This window comes from Lithobates pipiens, unplaced genomic scaffold, assembly GCF_037356315.1.
Source record: "Lithobates pipiens isolate NorthernLeopardFrog02 unplaced genomic scaffold, aLitPip1_a1.2 Scaffold_13, whole genome shotgun sequence".
Lineage (NCBI taxonomy): Eukaryota > Metazoa > Chordata > Amphibia > Anura > Ranidae > Lithobates > Lithobates pipiens.
Genome location: NW_027507718.1, coordinates 32,946,940 through 32,969,066, shown reverse-complemented (window position 1 = coordinate 32,969,066; position 22,127 = coordinate 32,946,940). Strand labels below are relative to the sequence as shown.

Genomic DNA, 22,127 nt, shown 5'->3' with positions numbered 1-22,127 from the left:
ATCGGTTCTAAAGCTATAAAGAGGAACTTCAGTCACTCCTAAAATTTTGGAAAGAAAATACAGGCAGCATCTAAATACTGCAGTGATGTCACTTATGTACTTTTCCTTTCTTAATGCTCCATTCTGCAATGTACACAATAGTTTGTAACACCGATGACCACATATGTCACGGTGGCCATTTTAACTGAGGGCAGCTGAAACCAGCACCCTCAGTTTCCAGGAAATTCATGCGGCTACTCCACCATCAGCAATCTGAATCTGCACAGCTGCGGCACATAGCGAGTCCGAGCATGCGCAGTAAATATCAGAGGTCGGTCCTCTGCTCTTTTCAAGCTTTTCTCTGCCCTTGTTTCATCACATATGATGACCCATCACATTTGGCTACCCACAGGACTGCGCAAGCGCGACACCGCCATATGCGTTTCAACACTGTGGCGATATGCACTTGCGCAGAATTTTGTGCCCACACCCCTGAGTCCAGGTTCAAGCCCCACCATCCAAGTGGACATAGAGTTAGATTATAACTATGCCGAGTGAAGCGAGGCCGTGCCTGAAGCGTGGCGAGCGAGCCCTGTGGCAAAGTGGTCTTACAACCGTTTTGGAACGCATATGGCGGTGTCGCACATGCGCACTCCAGCGGGTAGCAAAATGTGATGGGTTGCCAAATTTGACGAAACACCCTCTTCCAGCTTTTCTCTGCCCTCTTCCAGCACTCCTCCACTCACTTAAAAAGAAAAAAGCCTGAAGACTCCTGGGATTTCTAACGAAAATGTCCCAGGAGCCAACAGGAGCAAATGTTTTACGTCATTTGCTTAAGCAGGGGAAGCAGGAAATAGACAGGAACTGTGGAGAAAAAAATGTATCTGCAGCTAGAAAATGTGATATTTATTATCTATTCATATTTAAAGAGGGGAGACAATGCTGTTGGTTTTTTTTTTTTTTTTTTTTTGCCTTCATGCTTTCTTTGAATAGATGTAAAAAAAACCTTCTGTGCTGCAGAATCCCCCTCAATCCCCCTGATCCATCGCTGTGCATGAGAGCAGCAGCTCTCACGGCTCTGTCCCTCCTCCTGGGTAGGTTGATAATGGCTCCTGCTGCCATCAATTAAATCCAATGAGACGAGGAAGCAGGGGGTGGGGCCTAAGCCGCCCTGTCTGTGTCAATAGATGCAGACAGGGTGGCTCAGGAGTGAGCCCACGTAAGTGCCCCCGTAGAAAACGGCTTTCTACGGGGTCACTCGCTGAAGTAGACAAGCCAGAAGCACCTATGGGGGGACCCTAGAAGAGGAGGAGGAGGTGCGGGGTTTCTCAGTGCAAAACCATTGCACAGAGCAGGTAAGTATGACATGTAATTAAAAAAATCGAGGCTTTAATAACACTTGAGGCTGCTGTCAATCAACCTCATTACAACCAGCCTGTTCTTCCTTTTTTTTTTTTTCCATTCGATCATTGCTGGTGGCTATAGCTGCCAGCGTTGATCATTGTATTCTGACAGCTAGGAAACCTGCGACTGTCAGAACACAATAGCACAGTGCCATCTACACTGACTGAATTTATGGGGGGGGGGGGGGGGGGGGATCAGGTGATTTTTTTATTTTTTTTTTCTCCTTCAAACTGTGGTTGAGACAAACCATTTGGCACAGAGAGGAGTACTTACAATGGCCAGATTTTATTCATTTATATAAAACCTTTATCCCAGAAGGAGAAAAAAAACCTGTTTGCTATAACTGCTTATAAATTGTTACCTGGAGTTAAATAGGAAGTAAACCCTGAACGGTTTTACTTCCTTTTTTGTTTCCTGTAAAGTAAAAGCATAATGCGCTAGTATGTGATGCATACTAGCAGATTATGATGTGGCACTTACCTGCAAACGAAGCCTGTGCTGTTCCCGCTGGAGGCCGCATTCATGTTCACCCCTCTTCCTTCCAGGCTGCGGACTCCGGCTCTGTGACTGGCTGGAGTCATGTGATGTCAGTCCCGCCACTCGGTTTGTTCACAGCACATGCGCCGATGACATCATCGGCATAGTACCTATCTCCTAAATAGTACATGTTTAGGATATATTTACTGTACCTAATAGGTAAGCCTTATTATAGGCTTACTAGTATAGCTACAACTTGAAAATGGAGGTTTACAACCTCTTTAACCCTTTCATGACGAAGCCTATTTCTGACATTTGGTGTTTTATAAGTAAAAATCTGTATTTATTGCTAAAAAATTACGTAGAACCCCCAAACATTGTATATATATTTTTTAGCAGAGAATCTAGAGAATAAAATGGCGATTGTTGCAATATTTTATGTCACACTGTATTTGTGCAGCGGTCTTTTAAATGCAACTTTTTGGGGAAAAAAGACACTTTCATAAATAAAAAAAAATAAACAGTAAAGTTAGCCCAATTTCTTTCTATAATGTGAAAGATGATGTTACACAGAGTAAATAGCAAACGTGTCATGCTTTAAAATTGCGCACACTTGTGGAATAGCGACAAACTACTGTACCTAAAAAATCTCCGTAGGTGACATTTAAAAAAAATAACGGTTACCAGGTTAGGGTTACAGAGGCGGTCTAGTGCTAAAATTATTGCTCTTGTCCTGATGATTGCAGTGATATCTCACATGTGTGATTTGAACATCGTTTACTTATGCGGGCGCGACTTCCGTATGCATTTTCTTTGCTGCGTTTCATTGTGTTTTAAAAAATTAAAATATTATCACTTTTATTGCTGTCACAAGGAATGTAAACATCCCTTGTGACAGTAATAGGGGTAACAGGAGGTCTAAAAGACCTCCAAGCCCCCCTTTGCACTTCAAAGTATTCAGATCGCCGAAAACGGCGATACTGTATATTTTTAAAAAAACTGCGCCATTGGAAGCCGAGTAAACCAGAAGTGACGTGATGCTGTTTCTGGCTTCGTGCCAGTCTGTCTCTATCCGCCAGAAGTGGATGATCGGGTCTCCTGGTGGAACGGGAGGCCCAGGAAGAGTGGCAGGAGGAGGGGGGGATGTCCCCTCCCGCTCCACCAGGATAACAACCGAGCGGCTTTTAGCTGCATCAGTTGTTATCCCTGGAAAGCCAACCGCCCGATCTAAAAAAAACAATACCGGGGTGATGCCTGCCGCTGCGGGCATCATCTTGGTATAGCCCCGTAAAGCTGAGGTCGCATATATGCGTACGCTCGGCGGGAAGGGGCTAAGCTTAGGTTTGTTTGTCAAGTCCAGCTAAATCTGCTAGCTTAATATCCCATACACACTATTAGATTTTCTGCTGATTTTTGTCTTCAGATTTACCAAAACCACGTAGTGCAAGGGTCTGCCTGATTGCATACACATTGAAACTCTTAAGGTTTGACCTCATATTATATGGTTTTGCTAAATCTGAAGACAAAAATCTGCAGAAAATCTGATAGTGTGTATGGGGCCCTCTCCCCAGACTGACAATGCTGCTGTCCAAAGGTGTCTCTGTTGCTCCTCCATCCAGTGGAGTGGATACACTAGGGCAGCCCATACATGACTTAATAAAGGAAAAAAGGTTTAAAGAAAATTTTGTATAGTGTGTGTGACTAGCTTTTTCGGGTGGATGGAGGAACCCTCCCTGCTGAGCTATTGTATTCTGATGACAGGAGACTTCCCCGTCATCAGAATACTCAGAAAAGCACTACTGGCTATAGAAGTCGATCAGTAGATCCCTGCTGAACCTGCCAAATATCAATCCATGTATGGTCAGCTTAACCATCTGACATCCGCGCTATGGCCGAATGACGGCCACAGCGCAGATGTGAATTCCTGGGAGGCCGTCATATGACGGCCTCCCCTGTGCACGCTCCCTGCACGCGCCCTATAGGCGGAGCGCGCTGTGATCACCAAGTCGCTGAGACTCAGGTGATCATCGATCTGAGTCCCAGCCCCTTATCATGTGATCAGCTGTCAGCCAATGACAGCTGATCACATGATGTAAGCATAGAAGTGCTGCCCATCACTGTCACCCATCGGTGCCGCCTCATCAGCGTACATCAGTGACGGACAAAAATTACCAGTTTGAAAATTTTATAACAAAAAAAATGTTTGTTTAAAAAAATCCTTTCTTTTTATTTTATTTTTAACAAAAAATAAAAATCGCACAGGTGATCAAATACCACCAAAAGAAAGCTATTTTGTGTACAGTGTTGTATGACTGCGCAATTTTCATTCAAAGTACATCAGCGCTGAAATCTGAAAATTGGTCTGGATAGGAGGTGCCTGGTAAGCAAGTGGTTAAAAGGACTATATCCAAGAGCAAGCAGACAAGGCTGATCTCTTCCTTTATCTGACTTTAGTAAATAGAACAATGACAGATAATTGCAGTATGGTTACTATGGGGTACTGTTCATTTATCATTGCTTTTTGTTATCTTGAGATCCACATTGTTTTGGTAATGAAATCTCTTGCTGGAGTGGATAGTCTTCTCACACTTTAGTTTTGAAATCAAAGAAAAAACAGCAGATCCTATTGGCTTTTTTGTCACAATGTTTACAATGGGGCAATATGCAAATAGCAGTTAAGCAGGATATATACTATACAAAGTCTTTACATTATATGGAGTGTTTCTACTGAACAAATGATGAAAAACGTGTATAAACGATATTTTTACCGCTGCTTTTTCTTGGTCGAGGTGCTGGCGTCTTTTAAACATCCTGTGTGCATGAGGCCTAACTCTAACGCTGAACTAGATCAAACCATGATCTAGCTATTTCATTTTTTTACTCAAACTTTTCTTTTCTTTTACACTTTTCTCCTTTCAAGAGGAAAAAAAAAAAAACAGAGCTGGGCTGTACAGTGACTGATCACTGTGATAGCCAATCAAAGGCTATCACAGCGATTAAAGTAGAAGGTACAGCCAAAGCTCATTTGGCTGTACTTCTTCTTTGGATCACAAGAGTGCAGATCGATCTGCACTCCTGTGACCCATTTTCAGCTGACAGCAGGCTGAAGTCATAGAGCCAGTCCAGGTGGTCCAGGCTCTGGCAAGATCGTGACCATGAAGTCAGAATCCGCACACGTGCCTGGACCGGCATTTGGTCCAGCCGCTCCCACCCCCTTTACAGCCCAGCACTCCAGCGAGCGTGTGTGTGTGTGTGTGTGTGTGTGGGGGGGGGGGGGGGTTGGGGGTAGACCAGAGGGCTGCTAACTAACGTTCACCAGCTCTCTGCTCCATGGAGCTCTGAGAACCGAGCGACCAGCGTTTGTTTGATCGCTCGGTTCTCAGTGTTGGACCTGGCGGGGGACAGATACAGCATCGATCGCATAGGTAAGTATGATTCAGCCAAAAAGATAAAGTCCATACTTCACTTTTAAATGAGGGGCAGCCAGGCCTCCACAGGCCAGTTCTCTACAGATAAAGACTGTCTTCCAAGAGGCTGCGTATATGTGTGCGCTAGGTGGGAAGATGTTGAAAAGCTCTCTGCCGTGAGTTACTCTTTAAATTCGTGTGCCAGGAATTCAACCACTTCCTAAAACATCCTGGCTTATTGGGGTTTAGTCCAGCAAGGTGCATGCGCTCTCAAGGCTGTATCTCCTTATTTACAACTAAAAGTTTTATGAAGTGCTGGGAGCACAGCTACCACTACACTCCCAGCGCCCTGACAGGAGGGACACTGCCTTCTCTTACAGCAGCAGCTCTGCCCATCCCTCTCCTCTGCTGTCAATTTACAGAAGGTTTTGTATTTCGTGAATGGGTTCACATAATACAAAGCACTCTGTGATTGGGCAGAAGGGGCAGACAGAGTGGCTGCATATGACTCCGCAGCTGCTGGAGTTGAGACCATAAGGTCCAGAGTTGGAGCACCTGAAGTATAGTGATGGCTATGCTCCTAGTGCGCAATGGAAATAAAAATTGCAAATTAAAAAGAGAAGTCCACAAGGTGGCATACAGCTCATTGGATGTAGCACATAGTAAGTCAGCGCATTTTACAAAGTGGCTGAACTTTCAGAGTTCAGCTTTAAGTCTGGTTTTTCATTTTGAAATCAAAGGAAATAGAATAGATTTTTAAATGGGGTCAAAACAAGGATTCGGAAAACATGAATTAGAGAAACATAAACATTTATTATAGCATAAAAGCAGACGATTCTTTCCACCAAGTTTGTCATATTAATGAGATACAAAGTATGCCAGGAATGAATTGTGTTTTAGTGAAGGGAGGTAGTGTTCTCATGGCACTGCTGCTGAATAGTTGTATTGTTTGCCCTCTGCAGGGGCTCAGTAGTTCGATGCTGTGTAGTCGTTCAGCGCTTGATGTCTTGTTTTGTGTTTCTGGTGAGGGAGTGTGTTAATACATACAAAGTGCTTAGTGTTTATTTTGTCGAATTTTCAGTTCTTAGTGTCTATATTTATTTGATTGACGACAGACACTGACTTGTGCATTGTGAATTATATCCTCTAGATTCAATTTTATTTGATCTATCCATGGGATGAAATGTTTGCAGTGCTTTTGTTGGATCTTTTTCCATCAGTTTTCTCCTGATTTCAAGCATCCTTCTGCATTAAGCCTCGTGCACATGGACATGGGAGGTTGAAAATGTGTGCAGCGTATTATTATTATTATTATTATTATTATATATTTTTTTTTCAGATTGAGGCTTTAAAGACAGAGCCTCTGTTTTTATTATTGTCTGTGCCCCATAGGGGAGATTCAACCCTTTGTTTGTCTGGGTGACCGTTGTGATTGAAATAGAAAGTGATGGGGAATCCAGCATTTAAGGGTTGGGGAGGGAAAATATTCACTTATGGACCAGTGTCTAGTGCAGGCCAAAGATGATGCAACTTTCTTTCCGGCAACCACGGGTTTCAGGTAAGAAATTTACTTAATTTCCCCAATCAACACAGACAGTATTGATGAGAGAATCCCTCCCGCTGAGCCATTGTGTTCTTTTGGCAGGGAGGGGGTTGCAGGGAGCCGGGAATATTGCTAGCAGCTATAGCCACTGTAAAATCCAACATGCTGGTTGTACCCAAGTTGATCGATGGATTGACTTGTGTACAATCAGCCTGCCTATAGAGGTTTCAAATCTAAGCCAGTTCCCGCTGAACCACCCAAGATTCGAACCGTCTATGGCTGGCTTAAAGCGTGAGTCCGCCGTTTAAAAAAAATAAAAAAAATAAAAAAAAAGCCAGCAGCTACAATTACTGCAGCTGCTGACTTTTAAAATAATGACACTTACCCGCCCAGCGCACCCGCGATGTCGGCACCCGAAGCCGATCTCTCGATCGTCTCTCGGGTGCTGCCGCCGCCATCTTGGGTATGGGAATTAGGAAGTGGAGCCTTTCGGCTTCATTTCCCAGTTCCCTACTGCGCATGCGCGAGTCGGGCTGCGCAATAAGGATGGTCCTCATTGTCTCTGGGATCCAGGCAGCGGGGGACCTTCGGAAAGGGGCGTAGATTCTGCGGAAAAGGGGCGTACCTTCTGCAGAATCTACGCTGGAAGTGGGTGCAGATACCTGTACTGTACAGGTACCTGCACCCCCCCCCCCCCCCCGAAAGGTGCCAATTGTGGCGCCGGAGGGGGGGAGGGTTCCAATGAGCGGAAGGTCCACTTTAGGGTGGACCTCCGCTTTAAGACGGGAGTCCCATCGTATTGGGAGATTCCTTTTGTCTTCCTGTTGCATCTCTGGTACAAGAAGCAAAGTGAAATCTTTTCCATAGTGGTAGTAGCAAAAAATAACCTGACAAGGTTGTTAACCCTTCCCTATTCTATTCAGATTCAAACAAAATCGAAAACTTTAATCTAAAAAATCTTTAATGTAAAACATTTTTGCCTTATAATTTATGAAGCATCATTAATGGTTTAAACCATGGGTCTTCAAACGATGGCCCTCCAGTTGTTCAGGAACTACAATTCCCATCATGCCTTGTCATGTCTGTGGTATGGAATATAGGTTGGGAGGCCCGATTCCCATATCGGGCTTACTGAAAACAAAAGTGAGCTAACGGACTATTGCGGTACATGTAAAGATATTGATGACAAGATATTTAAACCAGAGTAAAATACAAAGTTTATTCAAATGATAAAATCATTTAACAATATATACACTGGTACAGGTGGTGACGTATATCTACTAGTTTCGCTCTAAATTAGCTTCTTCAGGAAATACATATGTTTGTAAGAAAACGTAAGTATAATAAATTAAACAGAAAAAATTACACAGAAAAATATCATTGGGGATACAATATAATAAAAGGGAAAGGGTAAATGGCACAAAATAGGGCTCTTACCCCAAACGGTGTACCGCCGCAGCGCCCGAAGGGCCCCGGGAATGTCTCCCCCGGCGACTGGAGGAGGTATTGAAAAATGTCTGTGGTATGTCAGAGTTTTACAATGTCTCATGGGATGTGTAGTTTCGCAACAGCTGGAGGGCCGTAGTTTGAGGATCCCTGGTTTAAACATTGGAAAAAACTAGGTATAGATTTAAAGCCGGCCATAGATTATTCGACCATGTATGGCAAGGCTGAATGTACCCATCGATTGATCAACTTGGGTACAACCAGCCTGCCGAATTATTCATGCGATTATTGCTAGTGGCTGTTACAGCCGCTAGCAATGATCACTGTGCTCTCCCAGCAGGGGCAGCTTACTCCACACCCCCCTGCTGGGAGAAGATAGTGGTTTCATTGGAGGGATTCCACTGTCAACAGTTGCAGAAAATAAGTTTGCTCCGTCTATGGCCTACCAAAGGGAGGTGCATGATATATGAAGGAGTGTACTCTTGTGCGTATTTAAACATCCAGTCATGTGCGGGGAACTTGAAAATAAAGAAACCAGTTCTATATAGGTGCACTTGACCTCACAATATACTCTAGTAAATCATGTCCAGACTTCATTCAACTTGGCTCACATATCTAAACCCAAAACTATATATTTTATATATTGCAACTTACGAGCCCTTAGATTTGGTGTCTGCGTTGGTTTTATTTTTTTATTATTTATTTATTTTAGGCTTTTTTTTCCTTTTTTATTTTGATCTAGTGATCCTGCTAGTAACAAACTTCCCATCTCTTCATATCTACACTAATTTCTCCACTGTATTTATGGAGGCAGTCATGGCTCTCACACAGGCTGGACATCAAACATGTTTAACCTTGTTCATCTCTATTTCATGGTAGTTGATATTAGTAGTAGTTATAGTTGATATTGCACTAGAAAAAAAAAGATTGTTCGTGCAGTTTTTTTTTTATTTTTTTTTTGGCTCACATGAAGCAGTAAGGACACTGCATTTCTGGCAAAATCAACAGGTATTTTCTGTACTTACTGAATTTTTTTTTTAACATGAAATATGAAAACTAATAGGCTACTTTCACACTGAGGCGCTTTACAGGCAGTATAGCACTAAAAATAGAGCCTGTAAAGCGCCTCTCCTGTCACTCCAACATGAAAACCTGAGGGCTTTCACAGTGGAGTAGTGTGCTTGCGTGATGTTAAAAAAAAAAGTCCTGCAAGCAGCATCTTCGAGGCACTTTAGGAGTGGTGTATACACTGCTCCTAAAGCGCCCCTGCCCATTGAAATCAATGGGCAGTGCCACGTAGTGGCGTTATGCAGGTGCTATTAACCCTTTATTCACCTGCTAACAGGGGTTTAAAGTGCTCCGCTAGTGGCTGAAAAGCGCCTCTAAAACTACGGTAAAGCGCTGCTAAAACCAGCGGTGCTTTACTGCCGACACCCCTTCGCCTCAGCGTTAAAGTGCCCATACAGTCACCGAATCTAAGGTGTGGTTAGCTGCAATATATTACATTTTGTTTTGGGTAAGATATGTTTTAAAGTAACGTTGTGGAGTCTCTAAAAATGATACTTGCCTATCTAGTGGCCCATGTATCCTACCTTCCCTATTGCAGTGCCGTGCATAATTCTCTAAATCTCTAGTATTCGGCACTTCCAGGGGGTGTGAGATGCCTCCATCCCTCACCACATCCTATGGTTCCATCATTCGACTCTTACCTCACTCCAGGTCACAGCAGTGATGTAGGGATTGGAGAATGGAACCACAGCATATGGCAGAGAACAGAGGTATCTGACATTCCTGAAAGTGTTGAATTCTGAAGTAGTGTGTGTGTGTTTTTTATTTATTTTTTTTTTTTTTTAGGTCTGCAACACCTGAAAGGTAGGAGACACATAGAGGGGAGTCTAAGGGTCGCTTCACACTGAGGCAGCACGTCTTGCAGCGTGACTGCCTCAGGCGACCTGAATCCGACTTCAGCGGCGGCTTGCAAAATGACTTCTGTATAGAAGTCAATGCAAGTCGCCTGAAGTCGCCCCAAAAGTAGTACAGGAACCTTTTTCCAAGTCGGGGCAACTTGTGTCGCTCCTATTAGAACGGTTCCATTGTACAGAACGTGATGCGACTTAGCCGCCTGACAAGTTGCCCCAGTGTGAACTGAGTCTAAATGTTCTTCTGTGGTGGGAACCTGCTATTTAGAATTTTTTTACATACTTGACACTTGGTAAAGTCCAATATATTCTTAACAAAATGTATTATTGCTGCAGCTAATTTCTATGTCTTCAATCTGTCTGTTAGAAAGTTATACGCGCAACAAAAATTACAAGGGTATTGTGATAGTCCAACGGTCAAAAGTCAAGTGTCTATTGTGTAATCCTAGCAGTTGTGCATAGTTTGCCTGTATATCGCCACCTCTTACTAATAAGGCGTGCTATGCTATAAAAAAAAAAAGAAGAGGAAAACATGCTAGCAATTCCATGTGATAAAGCCGGCTGTTATGTATACGGTTTTACCCACCATTGTAACCCACAGATGTACTGTCAAACAAGCAAGATCAGGTTACTTGCTGAAAGGTGCACTGAACAAGAGGTGGGGCCTCTAAAGTAATTATTAACATGAGATCATTTGACTTATAGGATGATAGTAGTTTTTACCCTGCATACTTCTTTCACTGTCCACGGCACATCATGCCATGCAGACAGACAGCAAACCTGTCCGCAAACTCTCTTCATGCATAGTACAGCACAGGCGCCGCAACACATGGCCGGGAAAACTGACGGTCAGGTTCCAAGATCAGGTAAACTAAGATACCATGTGTTTTATTCAACAGTGGACGGATATGTGGCAGGTTATGACTTGGACGCTAATGATCGGTTTTCATGATAAATGTATAAGGCTGTGATAGCAATAGAGTAATAAAGCCTAATGCTAAAGTTCTAATTTAATACATCTACTGTATGTCAGTGGAATGGGCTATTCTTTGTTATGGCAATTGGTTACCTTAATTATAATGACCATATTTTAATTTATCTCGAAATACAGAGCCAGTTTCATGTCATGGGTGAAAATAAATGTTTTTCATCTATCTTGTATGTTTAATGTGCAGGGTTTACACAATTTTGTAAATACGAGGGTTCTTCAAAAAGTTTCTGCACTTTTTTAAACTGATATAGAGAAAAAAAATGTGTGTATATGTGTATATATGTGTGTGTATATATATATGTATATATATATGTATATATATATATATATATATATATATAGTGTATGTGTGTCGACCCTCTCATCAAACAGCACCAAACAGGTTGAAAGCTGGCCGTAGATCAATAGAATTTAATTCTTATGCAAATTTGGAAAAGGCATTTGTCAGAGCATTCCAACTCGCAATCATTGAGTCAGCTTATTTCATTAAAAAGCCCTTAAAATTTAATCTAAAGATGCTACATGAATCCCACACATATTAAACGGGTTTCTTTTGTGCTTCGAGCATGCACATTATACTAATGTACAATTTATTTATTTTTTTTCGGGAATGAAAACCACATTTACTGTTAGAATTTTGTTTGTTTTTGCAAAGAATTCCATACCGCTCCTGCCTCGCCTGCAGTGTGAACCGGCCCTTAGAAAATCAAACAAGGTCCTGAAAAGGAAACTTTTTGAGATAAAAATTCTACTGCTTTATAGGTTGGCTTAAGTGCTCCTGCTTATTTAATACTAATTAAGGTTTGTAGATTCTGGTGTTTAGAATGTAATTGTGCTTGGTAATAATCAGAACAGCCAACCCTTTGGATAAAATCGGTCACTGATATTTCCTGTACGGGTTGCCATTGTTAAACAATGGTCCTTCAAAGTAATTCATACACCAAAAAAAGTTTTCTGTTTGAATCTAAATTAGAATATGTAAAACTTTTTTTTTTTTTTTTTGTGCGTTAAGGAATGTAGCAAGTTAAAGCAAATATGCTTATTTAAATTATTGGTAATATGCATATAAGTAAGCAAGGGTTATATTCTGAGACATAAAGTTGAGTACTGCGTGCAGCAGGGTGGATTTGATCTAAATCATGTCAATTTAAATCACTAGTAAAATAGCCCCCCCCCCCCCCCCACACACACACACCTACTAGATGAATGGGGTACGGGAAGCCAGCTCAAGGGAGCTGGGCCTAACCTATGCCCAAGCAGAACCATGGCCCTAAAAACTTCTGTGGCAGGATCTAGCCCCACTGCTGACAGTGTCACACCCTAAAACAGGGATGGCAAACCTTGGCATCCCAGATGTTTTGGAACTACATTTTCCATGATGCTCAACTACACTGCAGAGTGCATGAGCATCATGGGAAATGTAGTTCAAAAACATCTGGGGTGCCAAGGTTCGTCATCACTGCCCTAAAACCTCAATGAGCCAATGGGGCACCTCACCACAGTGCTTGCAGAGCCAACCACAGGAGCAAACCTTCTGTAATGCCTGCTAGATATGTTCAGTCATGGTCAAGGATGGTACGCATGGAGAGTAACATTGCAGACAGCTAGAAAGTCCCTGTAGACTTGGCCAGGAAGGACGTTCATTAGCTGCAGGGATTATATCCGGCATAGGTAATCCTATAGATGTAAACAAGACTTGGTTATCAATCAAACAGTAAGTCAGTAGTTTGGCCAGAATTCATGTGTGGGGATAGCCCAGCAAGCAGCAGGTAAACGCTCATCAGGGCACATAATACATCCTCATTGGTACATGTGAGTACTGATAGACCACTGACATGTGGTGGATAACGCTGCTGGCATAACAGGGAGGGTCCAGGATCAAATGGGCTCCCGTGGTTGGCTCTGCCAGCACTGTGGGGATATACCCCATTCACCCATTGAGGTTTTAGGCTTAACTTTTCACTATTGTAACCCCAAAGTCATGCGATTTTTTTTTTTTTTTTTTTTTTTGTCACGATTTTGATGCGACTTGAAGCAATGCCTGTGTGCTTCTAGGGGTGCCAGTTTGGTGTGACATGCTTATATTTTTACCTTTTTGATTTAATACATTTGTTATGTAACGCTCTATGGGTGTGTTATATCTTTTAGTTTTTTTGTGTTCGTTTGTGCATCTGATTTTCTGATGCAGACCCTCCTAGTATTACTAGGTGAGTCCTATACATTTCATTTTTAGCAGGACTCCCATATGTCTATTGGTAACAAGATATGTATCCCTCCCATATGTACAGTATCTCACAAAAATGAGTACACCCCTCACATTTTTTAGTATATCTTTTCATGTGACAACACTGAAGAAATGACACTTTGCTCCAATGTAAAATAATGAGTGTACAGCTTGTATAACAGTGTCAATTTTCTGTCCCCTCAAGATAACTTAGCACACAGCCATTCATGTCTAAACTGCTGGCAACAAAAGTGAGTACACCCCTAAGTAAAAATGTTCAAATTGGGCCCAAAATGTCAATATTTTGTGTGACTACCATTATTTTCCTGCACTGCCTTAACTTTCTTGGCCATGGAGTTCACCAGAGCTTCACAGGTTGCCACTTGAGTCCTCTTTCTCTCCTCCATGACGACATCGCGGAGCTGGTGGATGTTTAAGACCTTGCGCTCCTCCACCTTCCGTTTTGAGGATGCCCCACAGATGCTCAACAGGGTTTAGGTCTGGAGACATGCTTTGGCCAGTCTATCACCTTTACCCTCAGCTTCTTTAGCAAGGCAGTGGTCATCTTGGAGGTGTGTGTTGGGGTGGTTATTTTGGAATACTGCCCTGCGGGGCCCAGTCTCCGAAGGGAGGGGATCATGTTCTGCTTCAGTCAGTCACAGTACATGTTGGCATTCATGGTTCCCTCAATGAACTGTAGCTCCCCAGTGCCTGCAGCACTCATGCAGCCCCAGACTGTGACACTCCCACCACCACGCTTGACTGTAGGCAAGACACACTTGTCTTTGTACTCCTCACCTGGTTGCCGCCACACACACTTGATACTATCTGAACCAAATAAGTTTTATCTTGGTCTCATCAGACCACAGGACATGGTTCCAGTTATCTGTGTCCTTAGTCTGCTTGTCTTCAGCAAACTGTTTGTAGGCTTTCTTGTTCATCGTTTTTAGAAGGGGTTTCCTTCTGGGACGACAGCAATTTGATGCAGTGTGCAGCGTATGGTCTGAGCACTGACAGGCTGACACCCCACCCCTCCAACCTCTGCAGCAATGCTGGCAGCCCTCATACGTCTATTTCCCAAAGACAACCTCTGGATATGACGCTGAGCACATGCACTCAACTTCTTTGGTTGACCATGGCAAGGCCTGTTCTGAGTGGAACCTGTGCTGTTAAACCGCAGTATGATATTGGCCACCGTGCTGTAGCTCAGTTTCAGGGTCTTAATCTTCTTATAGCCAGGGCCATCTTTATGTAGAGCAACAATTATTTTTTCATATCCTAAGAGTTCTTTGCCATGAGGTGCCATGATGAACTTCTAGTGACCAATATAAGAGAGTGAGAGCGATAACACCAAATTTAACACACCTGAGATCTTGTAACACTGAATCACATGACACCGTGGAGGGAAAATGGCTAATTGGGCCTAATTTGGACATTTTCACTTAGGGGGGTACTCACTTTTGTTGCCAATGGTTTAAACATTAAACATTAATGGTTGTGTGTTGTTATTTTGAGGGGACAGCAAATTTACACTCACTACCTTACATTGTAGCCAAGCGTAATACTTCAGCGTTTCCCCAAGTGCTAAATGCTGGAAGAAAAATGCCTAAATATGAGCATTTTTGTTTCGGCTTTCTTTTTTCTAGCTAGTGTGCATGGAGCCAAATGTGCAGTTACGTACTCCTTCCTTTTTTTCTTTTTTTTTTCTCCCCTCTTTGTGCCATTTATGAATGAGGTACTGCCCTCTAAACTGTATATTGGGTGGCTATTCTTGGAAGAGGAGATTATTGCACATTTTATGTATGTGTGGATTATGTTTTAATTTGTCTAACCTAATGACAGTGGCCTTTAAAGAAAAAGGTCAATGATGGTAGCTTTCATATTTCATTAAAAACAGGTATTATTTGAGGAATTTGGCGTTCTTGATAATGAAAAAGAGTTGCTGCCAGGTTAGAGATCTGAAAGTAATAGCTATTTTGCAGATGGCTATAGATTGTAGGAGCCCTAAAATAGCACGTGTACTTTTATGAATGTATCTCTTAGACAATCATGTGACTCATGTAACAGGTAACACGCAGTTATTGAAAGGAAGCCTTCAATTACATGTGAAACATTCCTTTGTGAATGCTTTACAAGGGCCCAGTTTACCGGGAAAGCTGTAATTATAATTATTATTATTAATCAGTTCTTCCTTTTCTGCCCCATGCTACTTATAGAGGTTTGAGAAGATGGGTCCAGACTAAACTCATTTTTGGTTGGGGTCTATAGTAGGGGTGCGCATCTTCACTGGTCATTCGAATATCCTGTCCACAATTTAATTAGATATCAAAATTACTGCACATGGTTAAACTTTTTATTCAAGCAGTCAGAAAAACTAAATTTTTCTCCAGTGACAGAGGGATGTGGGATCAGTGGCATAGGGATCAGAGGCAGATGGATGGTGGGATCAGGCAGAGGGGTGATGGTAGTGGAAGATGGGATCAATGACACTGGCACTCAGGGTACAGGCATTCACATCCCCTCTTATAGTACATTAGGTGCCCCACTGTACATGCCTTTTAAATAAATATATAGCTACATACTGCATTTCAGACTGTTGCTTGGCTCACATGTGACTTGGACTGCCCAGCTTTCTGCTTGATGCTCTCCTCTCGGCTGACGTCAGCGGGGCATTCTCAGAACAGTCTGAAATGCAGTATGTAGCTACATATTTTTAAAAGGCATATACAGTGGGGCACGTAATGTACTATAAGAGGGGATTCAATAGGACACCGTTTAAAACTTGTAAGTAGTTTACGATGGGAGCGCTCTCCCGGGGGGGGTGGGGCAAGTCGGGATAACGTCAATCAATTATGCTGGTCATAGCATCGCTGCCGCATTGTGGACTTCCGAATCGTGATGCATCGATGCTACGATTATATTCAACACCCCTAGTCTTTAGTCCCTTGCTACCACTTATTCCATCAGAGATTTCAGCAAGGGGAGTGTGGTACTGTTGTGCGATGAAATAAGCAAGCAGGAAAAGTCCTGAGAAATTGAAAATGCTTACATTTAACATAGGGTTGGAACAAAGCAATAAATACATTTAAAGTGTTCCCCCCCCCCCCCCCAAGTCAATCTCAATCTTTTTAGTTTGTGCGATTTCTAGATCCCTAATCGGTTTTTCAATCAGTTTTGAAATTTTTTGCATGTTTGCATCCTCCAAATGACTCAGATTGGCAGTTGAGCAAGTCTTTTCAGATTCATTGAATGCTTCTAGTATTTTAACATACCCTCTTCCCATGCAGACTGAACCTTCAGGTTCTAGCCTTTGGTTTGTCACAGAAGCCACATCCGAATATTATACTTCCTACGCGAGGTGTGGACGCAGCTTGCCATTACACATAAAATATTTTTATCCCGCAGACGACACACCCATGCTTCCACATTCTGCATGCAGCAGTGAATACAAAATCAAAGGAACTTCGGTCATAGTAAAATAAAGGAAAATACCAGATGTGCTCGGCCCACTACCTTTCTTGCCATGAGTTAAGGATTCCTGCTCAACAGCCTTCAGCCTAGGCAGCTAAGGTCACATGATCTCTCCATTTCACTGCAGGGAAGTCTCTCGTTATTTAATTATTGACATAAGAGAACAAAAAAAAAATGCCCTTAGATATGAATAATCATATATAATTATAGACTGTGTGTGTGTGTGTGTGTGTGTGTATATATATATATATATATATATATATATATATATATATATATATAATATATATATATACATATTCTATATACATAATTAGAAAAAGGGCAGTCAAGCAACTATAGTCTCTTGGGATGTTCTGATTGGTCACAGCAGACCCCTGTAATCTCTGGTGATTTTCTAATTGGTCATAGTAGACCCCTGTAGTCTCTGAAGATTCTATAAATTATCATAGCAGACCTGTGTAGTCTCTGGGGACTTTCTGATTGGTCAGAACACAAGTCAGTAGTACTTTGGGTGACAGGTGAACAGCTGGTAGAGTCTAGATTTTTGAGTTGGCATATGTAGCAAAAATGTAATTCACACATGGAACTTAACCTCCCTAATATTTACACGATCACAAATTTACTCAGTACGCCTTGCTAGTTGGACCCCTTTTTTGCCTGCTGATTTGTCAGTTGCACATCCATGATGCGAATCTCCCATTCCACCACGTCCCAAAGGTGCTCTATTGGACTGAGATCTGGTGACTGTGGTGGCCATTGGAGTACAGAACTCATTGTCATGTTCAAGAAACCAGTGTGAGATGATTTGAACTTAGGGCTATGGTGCATTATCCTGCTGGAAATAGCCAAAAGAAGTCGGGTACATGGTCAGCAACAATACTCAGGTAGGACGTGGCATTTAAACTAAGCTCAATTGGTACTAAGGGCCCCAAAGTGTGGCAAGAAAATATCCTCCACACCATTACACCACCAACACCAGCCTGAACCGTTGATACAAGGCAGGATGGAGCCATGCTTTTATGTTTACAACGAATTCTGACCCTACCATCTGAATGTCGCAGATGAAATCGAGACTCATCAGACCAGGCAACGTTCTTCCAATCTTCTATTGTCCAATTTTGGTGAGCCTGTGAGAATTGTAGCCTCAGTTTCCTGTTCTTAGCTGACAGGAGTGGCAACCGGTGTGGTCTTTTGCCTGTTTCAAGGTTCTAAGTTTTGTGTGTTCAGAGATGGTATTCTACATCTTGGTTGTAACAAGTGTTTATTCAAGTTAATGTTGCCTTTCTATCATCTTGAACCAGTCTGCCCGTTCTCCCCTGACCCCTGACATCAACAAGGCATTTTCATCCACACAGCTACCGCTCCCTGGATTATTTATTTATTTATTTTTTTCCCGGACCATTCTCTGTAAGCCCTAGAGATGGTTGTGCATGAAAACTCCAGTAGATCAGCAGTTTTTGAAATGCTCAGACCAGCCCGTCTGGCACCAACAACCATGCCACAGTAAAAGTCGCTCGAATGTCCTTTCTTCCCAATTCTGTTTCTCGATTTGAACTTCAGCAAGTCGTCTTCACCACATCTAGACAGTGGCAGCACAGTGGTGTAGTGGTTAGCACTCTCGCCTAGCAGTAAAAAGGGTTGCTGGTTCTAATCCCAACCACGACACTACCTGCCTGGAGTTTGCATGTTCTCCCTGTGCCTGTGTGGGTTTCCTCCGGGTACTCCGGTTTCCTTCCACACTCCAAAGACATGCAGGTAGGTTAATTGGCTTCTGTCCAAAATTGGCCCTAGTATATGAATGGGGACCTTTGATTGTGGGCTCCTTGAGGGTAGGGACCAATGTGAGTGTGCAATGCACAGCGATAGGGACAATTGTAGACACTTACTCAGGTTGAACTGTGTGGACTGGTGTCTTCATTCAACCTTACTAACTATGTAACTTTGTAGCTATGTAGATGCTGAAATGCATTGAGTTGCTACCAAGGAATTGAACAGGTGTACCTAATAGTAAAGTGTCCTGTGTATTTTGGCAGTATGACTTTTTTCTTAGAGGCCTAATGATTTGTTTATTGTCTGATCTAGGCCTCAAGCATGGAAGAGACCATATGGGAGCAGTTTACGGTGACCTTGCAGAAGGTAAGCACATTAAATTTTCCTCATTTAATAACTCCCCTTCACTAACTGCACTGTATCGTTTTCTTTTTGCCCTAAAATGTCTACAAAGTATTTTGTGCATTTACAGCTCTACTAAGATGAACTGGTATTTCTTTAGGTACTGAGTCTTTCTAAAAAAGTGAGGTTTCAAGTCAAAGTGCCTTAGGAGACCCTGTCACCTTGACCAGGGTACTTGCAGAAGGTACTGATATTTGAAGATCTGTGTTTGTTGACAAGATTTTTTTTTCCCGCTTACACAAGTAAACAAAATTCTAGCTCTCAGAATAGCACTTTAGCTTCTTCAAATGATTATTACATACATGTGTAAAATACTGACCGGCAACTTGAGTTTTTGTATTTTATTTTATTTATTTATTTTTTTACTCAATGAGCAGCGCATTGCATACAATTTACTCTGTGTGTACAGGTGCATTGAATACAATGGGCTGCATTTAGATCAAAAAAAAAAAATGACTGTCTAAAAATGGTGAGTTTTTGTGCAAAAGGCCTAAAGCCTACACCCCCAACGTACTGCACAGCGCCCCCACATACTTCCTTCCCATTGAGCCGGCCAATTCAGAAAATGCAGCCCAGTAGGACACTGGTTTTCATTTTTTCACAATGGCGGTGCCAGAACCCTATAGCTGATTAAATTTGGATTTGGAGCTGCTGACTTTTAATTTGTTGGGGGAAGCCTGGAGCTCCTCTATAAATTCCCTGAGTACGAGCGAGCATGTCAAGTGTTTGGATTGAAGTTCATAGTCAAAGTTCACCGTTCAATTTAGGTGAGATTTACTTCCCTTTTTGAGGTTGCATCACAACACACACAGGTAAATAGAATCAATTTCTGTAAATCATTGCACATGGTCATGAAAGTGTTTATGCACAAAATTTTGTGATCTGTTACAGTGAGACCTGGGAGTGAATTGTGGATTGAGGGAGGAAGACTGATGCTATTTGTGTACAGGGGTGATTTGAAAGTCATCTGTGTGGGTTCATGCACAGATGTCTATTGAAATCGCCCCCCGAAGTTACCAAAAGTAGTACAGAAGCTACTTTTGGAAATCGGTGCCGCTGCCGGCAATAGGCTGTGATTTGACATATCCAATTGCATACCAAATCGCGCCGATGCGATCGGGGGCTAAAACCTAGAAGCTGGTTGGTTACCATGCACAGCTGCACCAGATTCTGTGTGCACCAGTTTTAGAAAATCTTCCCCACAGTGACAACTCGGCAACTTGAAAAAAATCTCTCCTAACAGAAGTTTTAGACATTCTATCTCTATGACTACACAGGAAGTGAGGGGACTCTACACAAAGGGGACACAGACCACTATAAATTCCTGCACAGGTTGCAACTCTTACCAATTAAACATTGACAATTTTAATAGGAAGATTGAGATTACCAAAACCGCTTAACATAGTACAGCAAGGTGACTGCCGGTAAGTAGTTAAAGAGGAAGAAAACTCTCCCACTCTGATGCTTCTTTTCATTTAGTCCATTATAATAAGTAATTATCAAACTATAGCCACTGTAATCCAGCCCAAATCGCATATTACTTACTGTTTAAAGAAACTTTAAAAAACTTGTTTCCAGGAGTTAAGCAGCGCCATCTTAAGTATTGTTTTCTGAGTCCACAGTGGAGTGTATTTCTTCCATTACATTGAGAGCTTCCTGTACTGTTAACCAAGCCTCCTTTTCAATCCAACGTTTCTATGGCAACCCTGCTTCCCTGTTCATAGCTGACTTGTTTGTTTCATAGTAGTTACTTGTGCTGATTACCTAGTGTTTGCCTGTATGAGTCCTATCAGCTTCAGCTGATAAGACTGCAGTACTGCTGTCCCATTCCCTGGTTTACACTGTATGTGAGGTCACATGGTGTGTAGAAGGCAGCTCTGAGTGATTAGCAGCCTGCTGGGAGTTCAGAGCTGTGTGCCATAGGAAGTCTTGATAACAGATAGATAAGACATAGAGAGTGTGCCTTAAATCAGGGGAGATCTGGGCATGCTCAGTGACCTCATTCTAAAGAACAAAAAGGATTGCAACAATACTAAGCAAGTAAGGATATATCTACAAGCAGTGTTCATAAGGGTTTTTGTAGTTGTAGGGGAGGGTTTACAACCACTTTAAACCTATTGATATGAGAATAAAATTGCCCTTGTAGTTTACTGGTCTTTTACCGTCCTCACCCTCTTATCATTGGAAACTGCTTTTACTACTAAAATCAGAGTGCTACTACAACTGGATATTGGTAAACGGTTGCATAATAGGAATAGGGATGGGGCGGGTCCCTGACACTTTGCTGAACCATCCTTCTTTGGTGGGTTAAGGTGAACTTTATTTTGTATATTAAAACAGCAGGCCCCTCCTATTTGATGACTACATTTTAAAGCTTGAACAGCTGAATCACTAACTGGGCTTGAGCAGCTTTTTGTTCCTGATCACTGTAGAGTTTGGGGATTTTATGCCCACCTTGTGATGTCCCCTCGTCTCTGGTTGCATTCTCCACACTATAAATATTAAAAATATACAATTTTTACTATAAAATAAAACAATGACATGGAGAGGGAGCTCTTTGTGATTGGATGTGACTGGTGTGCCGTGCTAGGATCCGAAGCTTGGAGTTTGAGACCTCCTTGGTGGTTAAGATCTCCAGCATATATAAATATATAAAAAAAAATAATAAAAATATCTATCCATCTCTTGGGGGAATTAACTTCATCAGTAACAGTGCTTTAATCAGATTTATTAACTCTGTGTATTCTGCTTTTTACAGGATAGCAAAAAAGGCTTTGGAATTGCAGTCTCTGGGGGAAAGGATAATCCACACTTTGAAAATGGTGAACCTTCCATTGTCATTTCAGATGTGCTTCTTGGAGGTCCAGCTGATGGGTTTTTACAGTAAGTATATAAACAGTATAAATTATTCTTATTTGGGCAACCTTGAAAGCCTTGTGCCCCAGTTGTACATTACTTGTGATGATGAATCCTTTTGTATAATAGAGATAGATTTAAGCTGGACATATATGGATTGAAATTCAGGCTGTTCAGCAGGGATTCAATCTATCTATGGGCAGGCCGATTGTACCCTACTCAATCCATTGATTGA

General features: G+C 42.1%; 1 protein-coding gene across 4 annotated transcripts in view; it reads left to right on the top strand.

Annotated features, from left to right (window-relative positions):
- Positions 1–22,127, top strand: part of TJP2 (tight junction protein 2) — a 165,186-nt gene that overhangs the window by 63,565 nt on the left and 79,494 nt on the right. For 3 of the 4 annotated variants that reach the window (XM_077474973.1, XM_077474970.1, XM_077474972.1), the window contains 2 exons: positions 18,947–19,000; positions 21,795–21,919. In XM_077474973.1, the coding sequence (XP_077331099.1) occupies positions 18,956–19,000; positions 21,795–21,919 (170 nt within the window). In that variant the 5' untranslated portion in view covers positions 18,947–18,955. Of the gene's footprint in view, positions 1–10,910; positions 11,042–18,946; positions 19,001–21,794; positions 21,920–22,127 lie in introns of those variants that run through there. The other variant, XM_077474971.1, reaches the window with a different exon arrangement.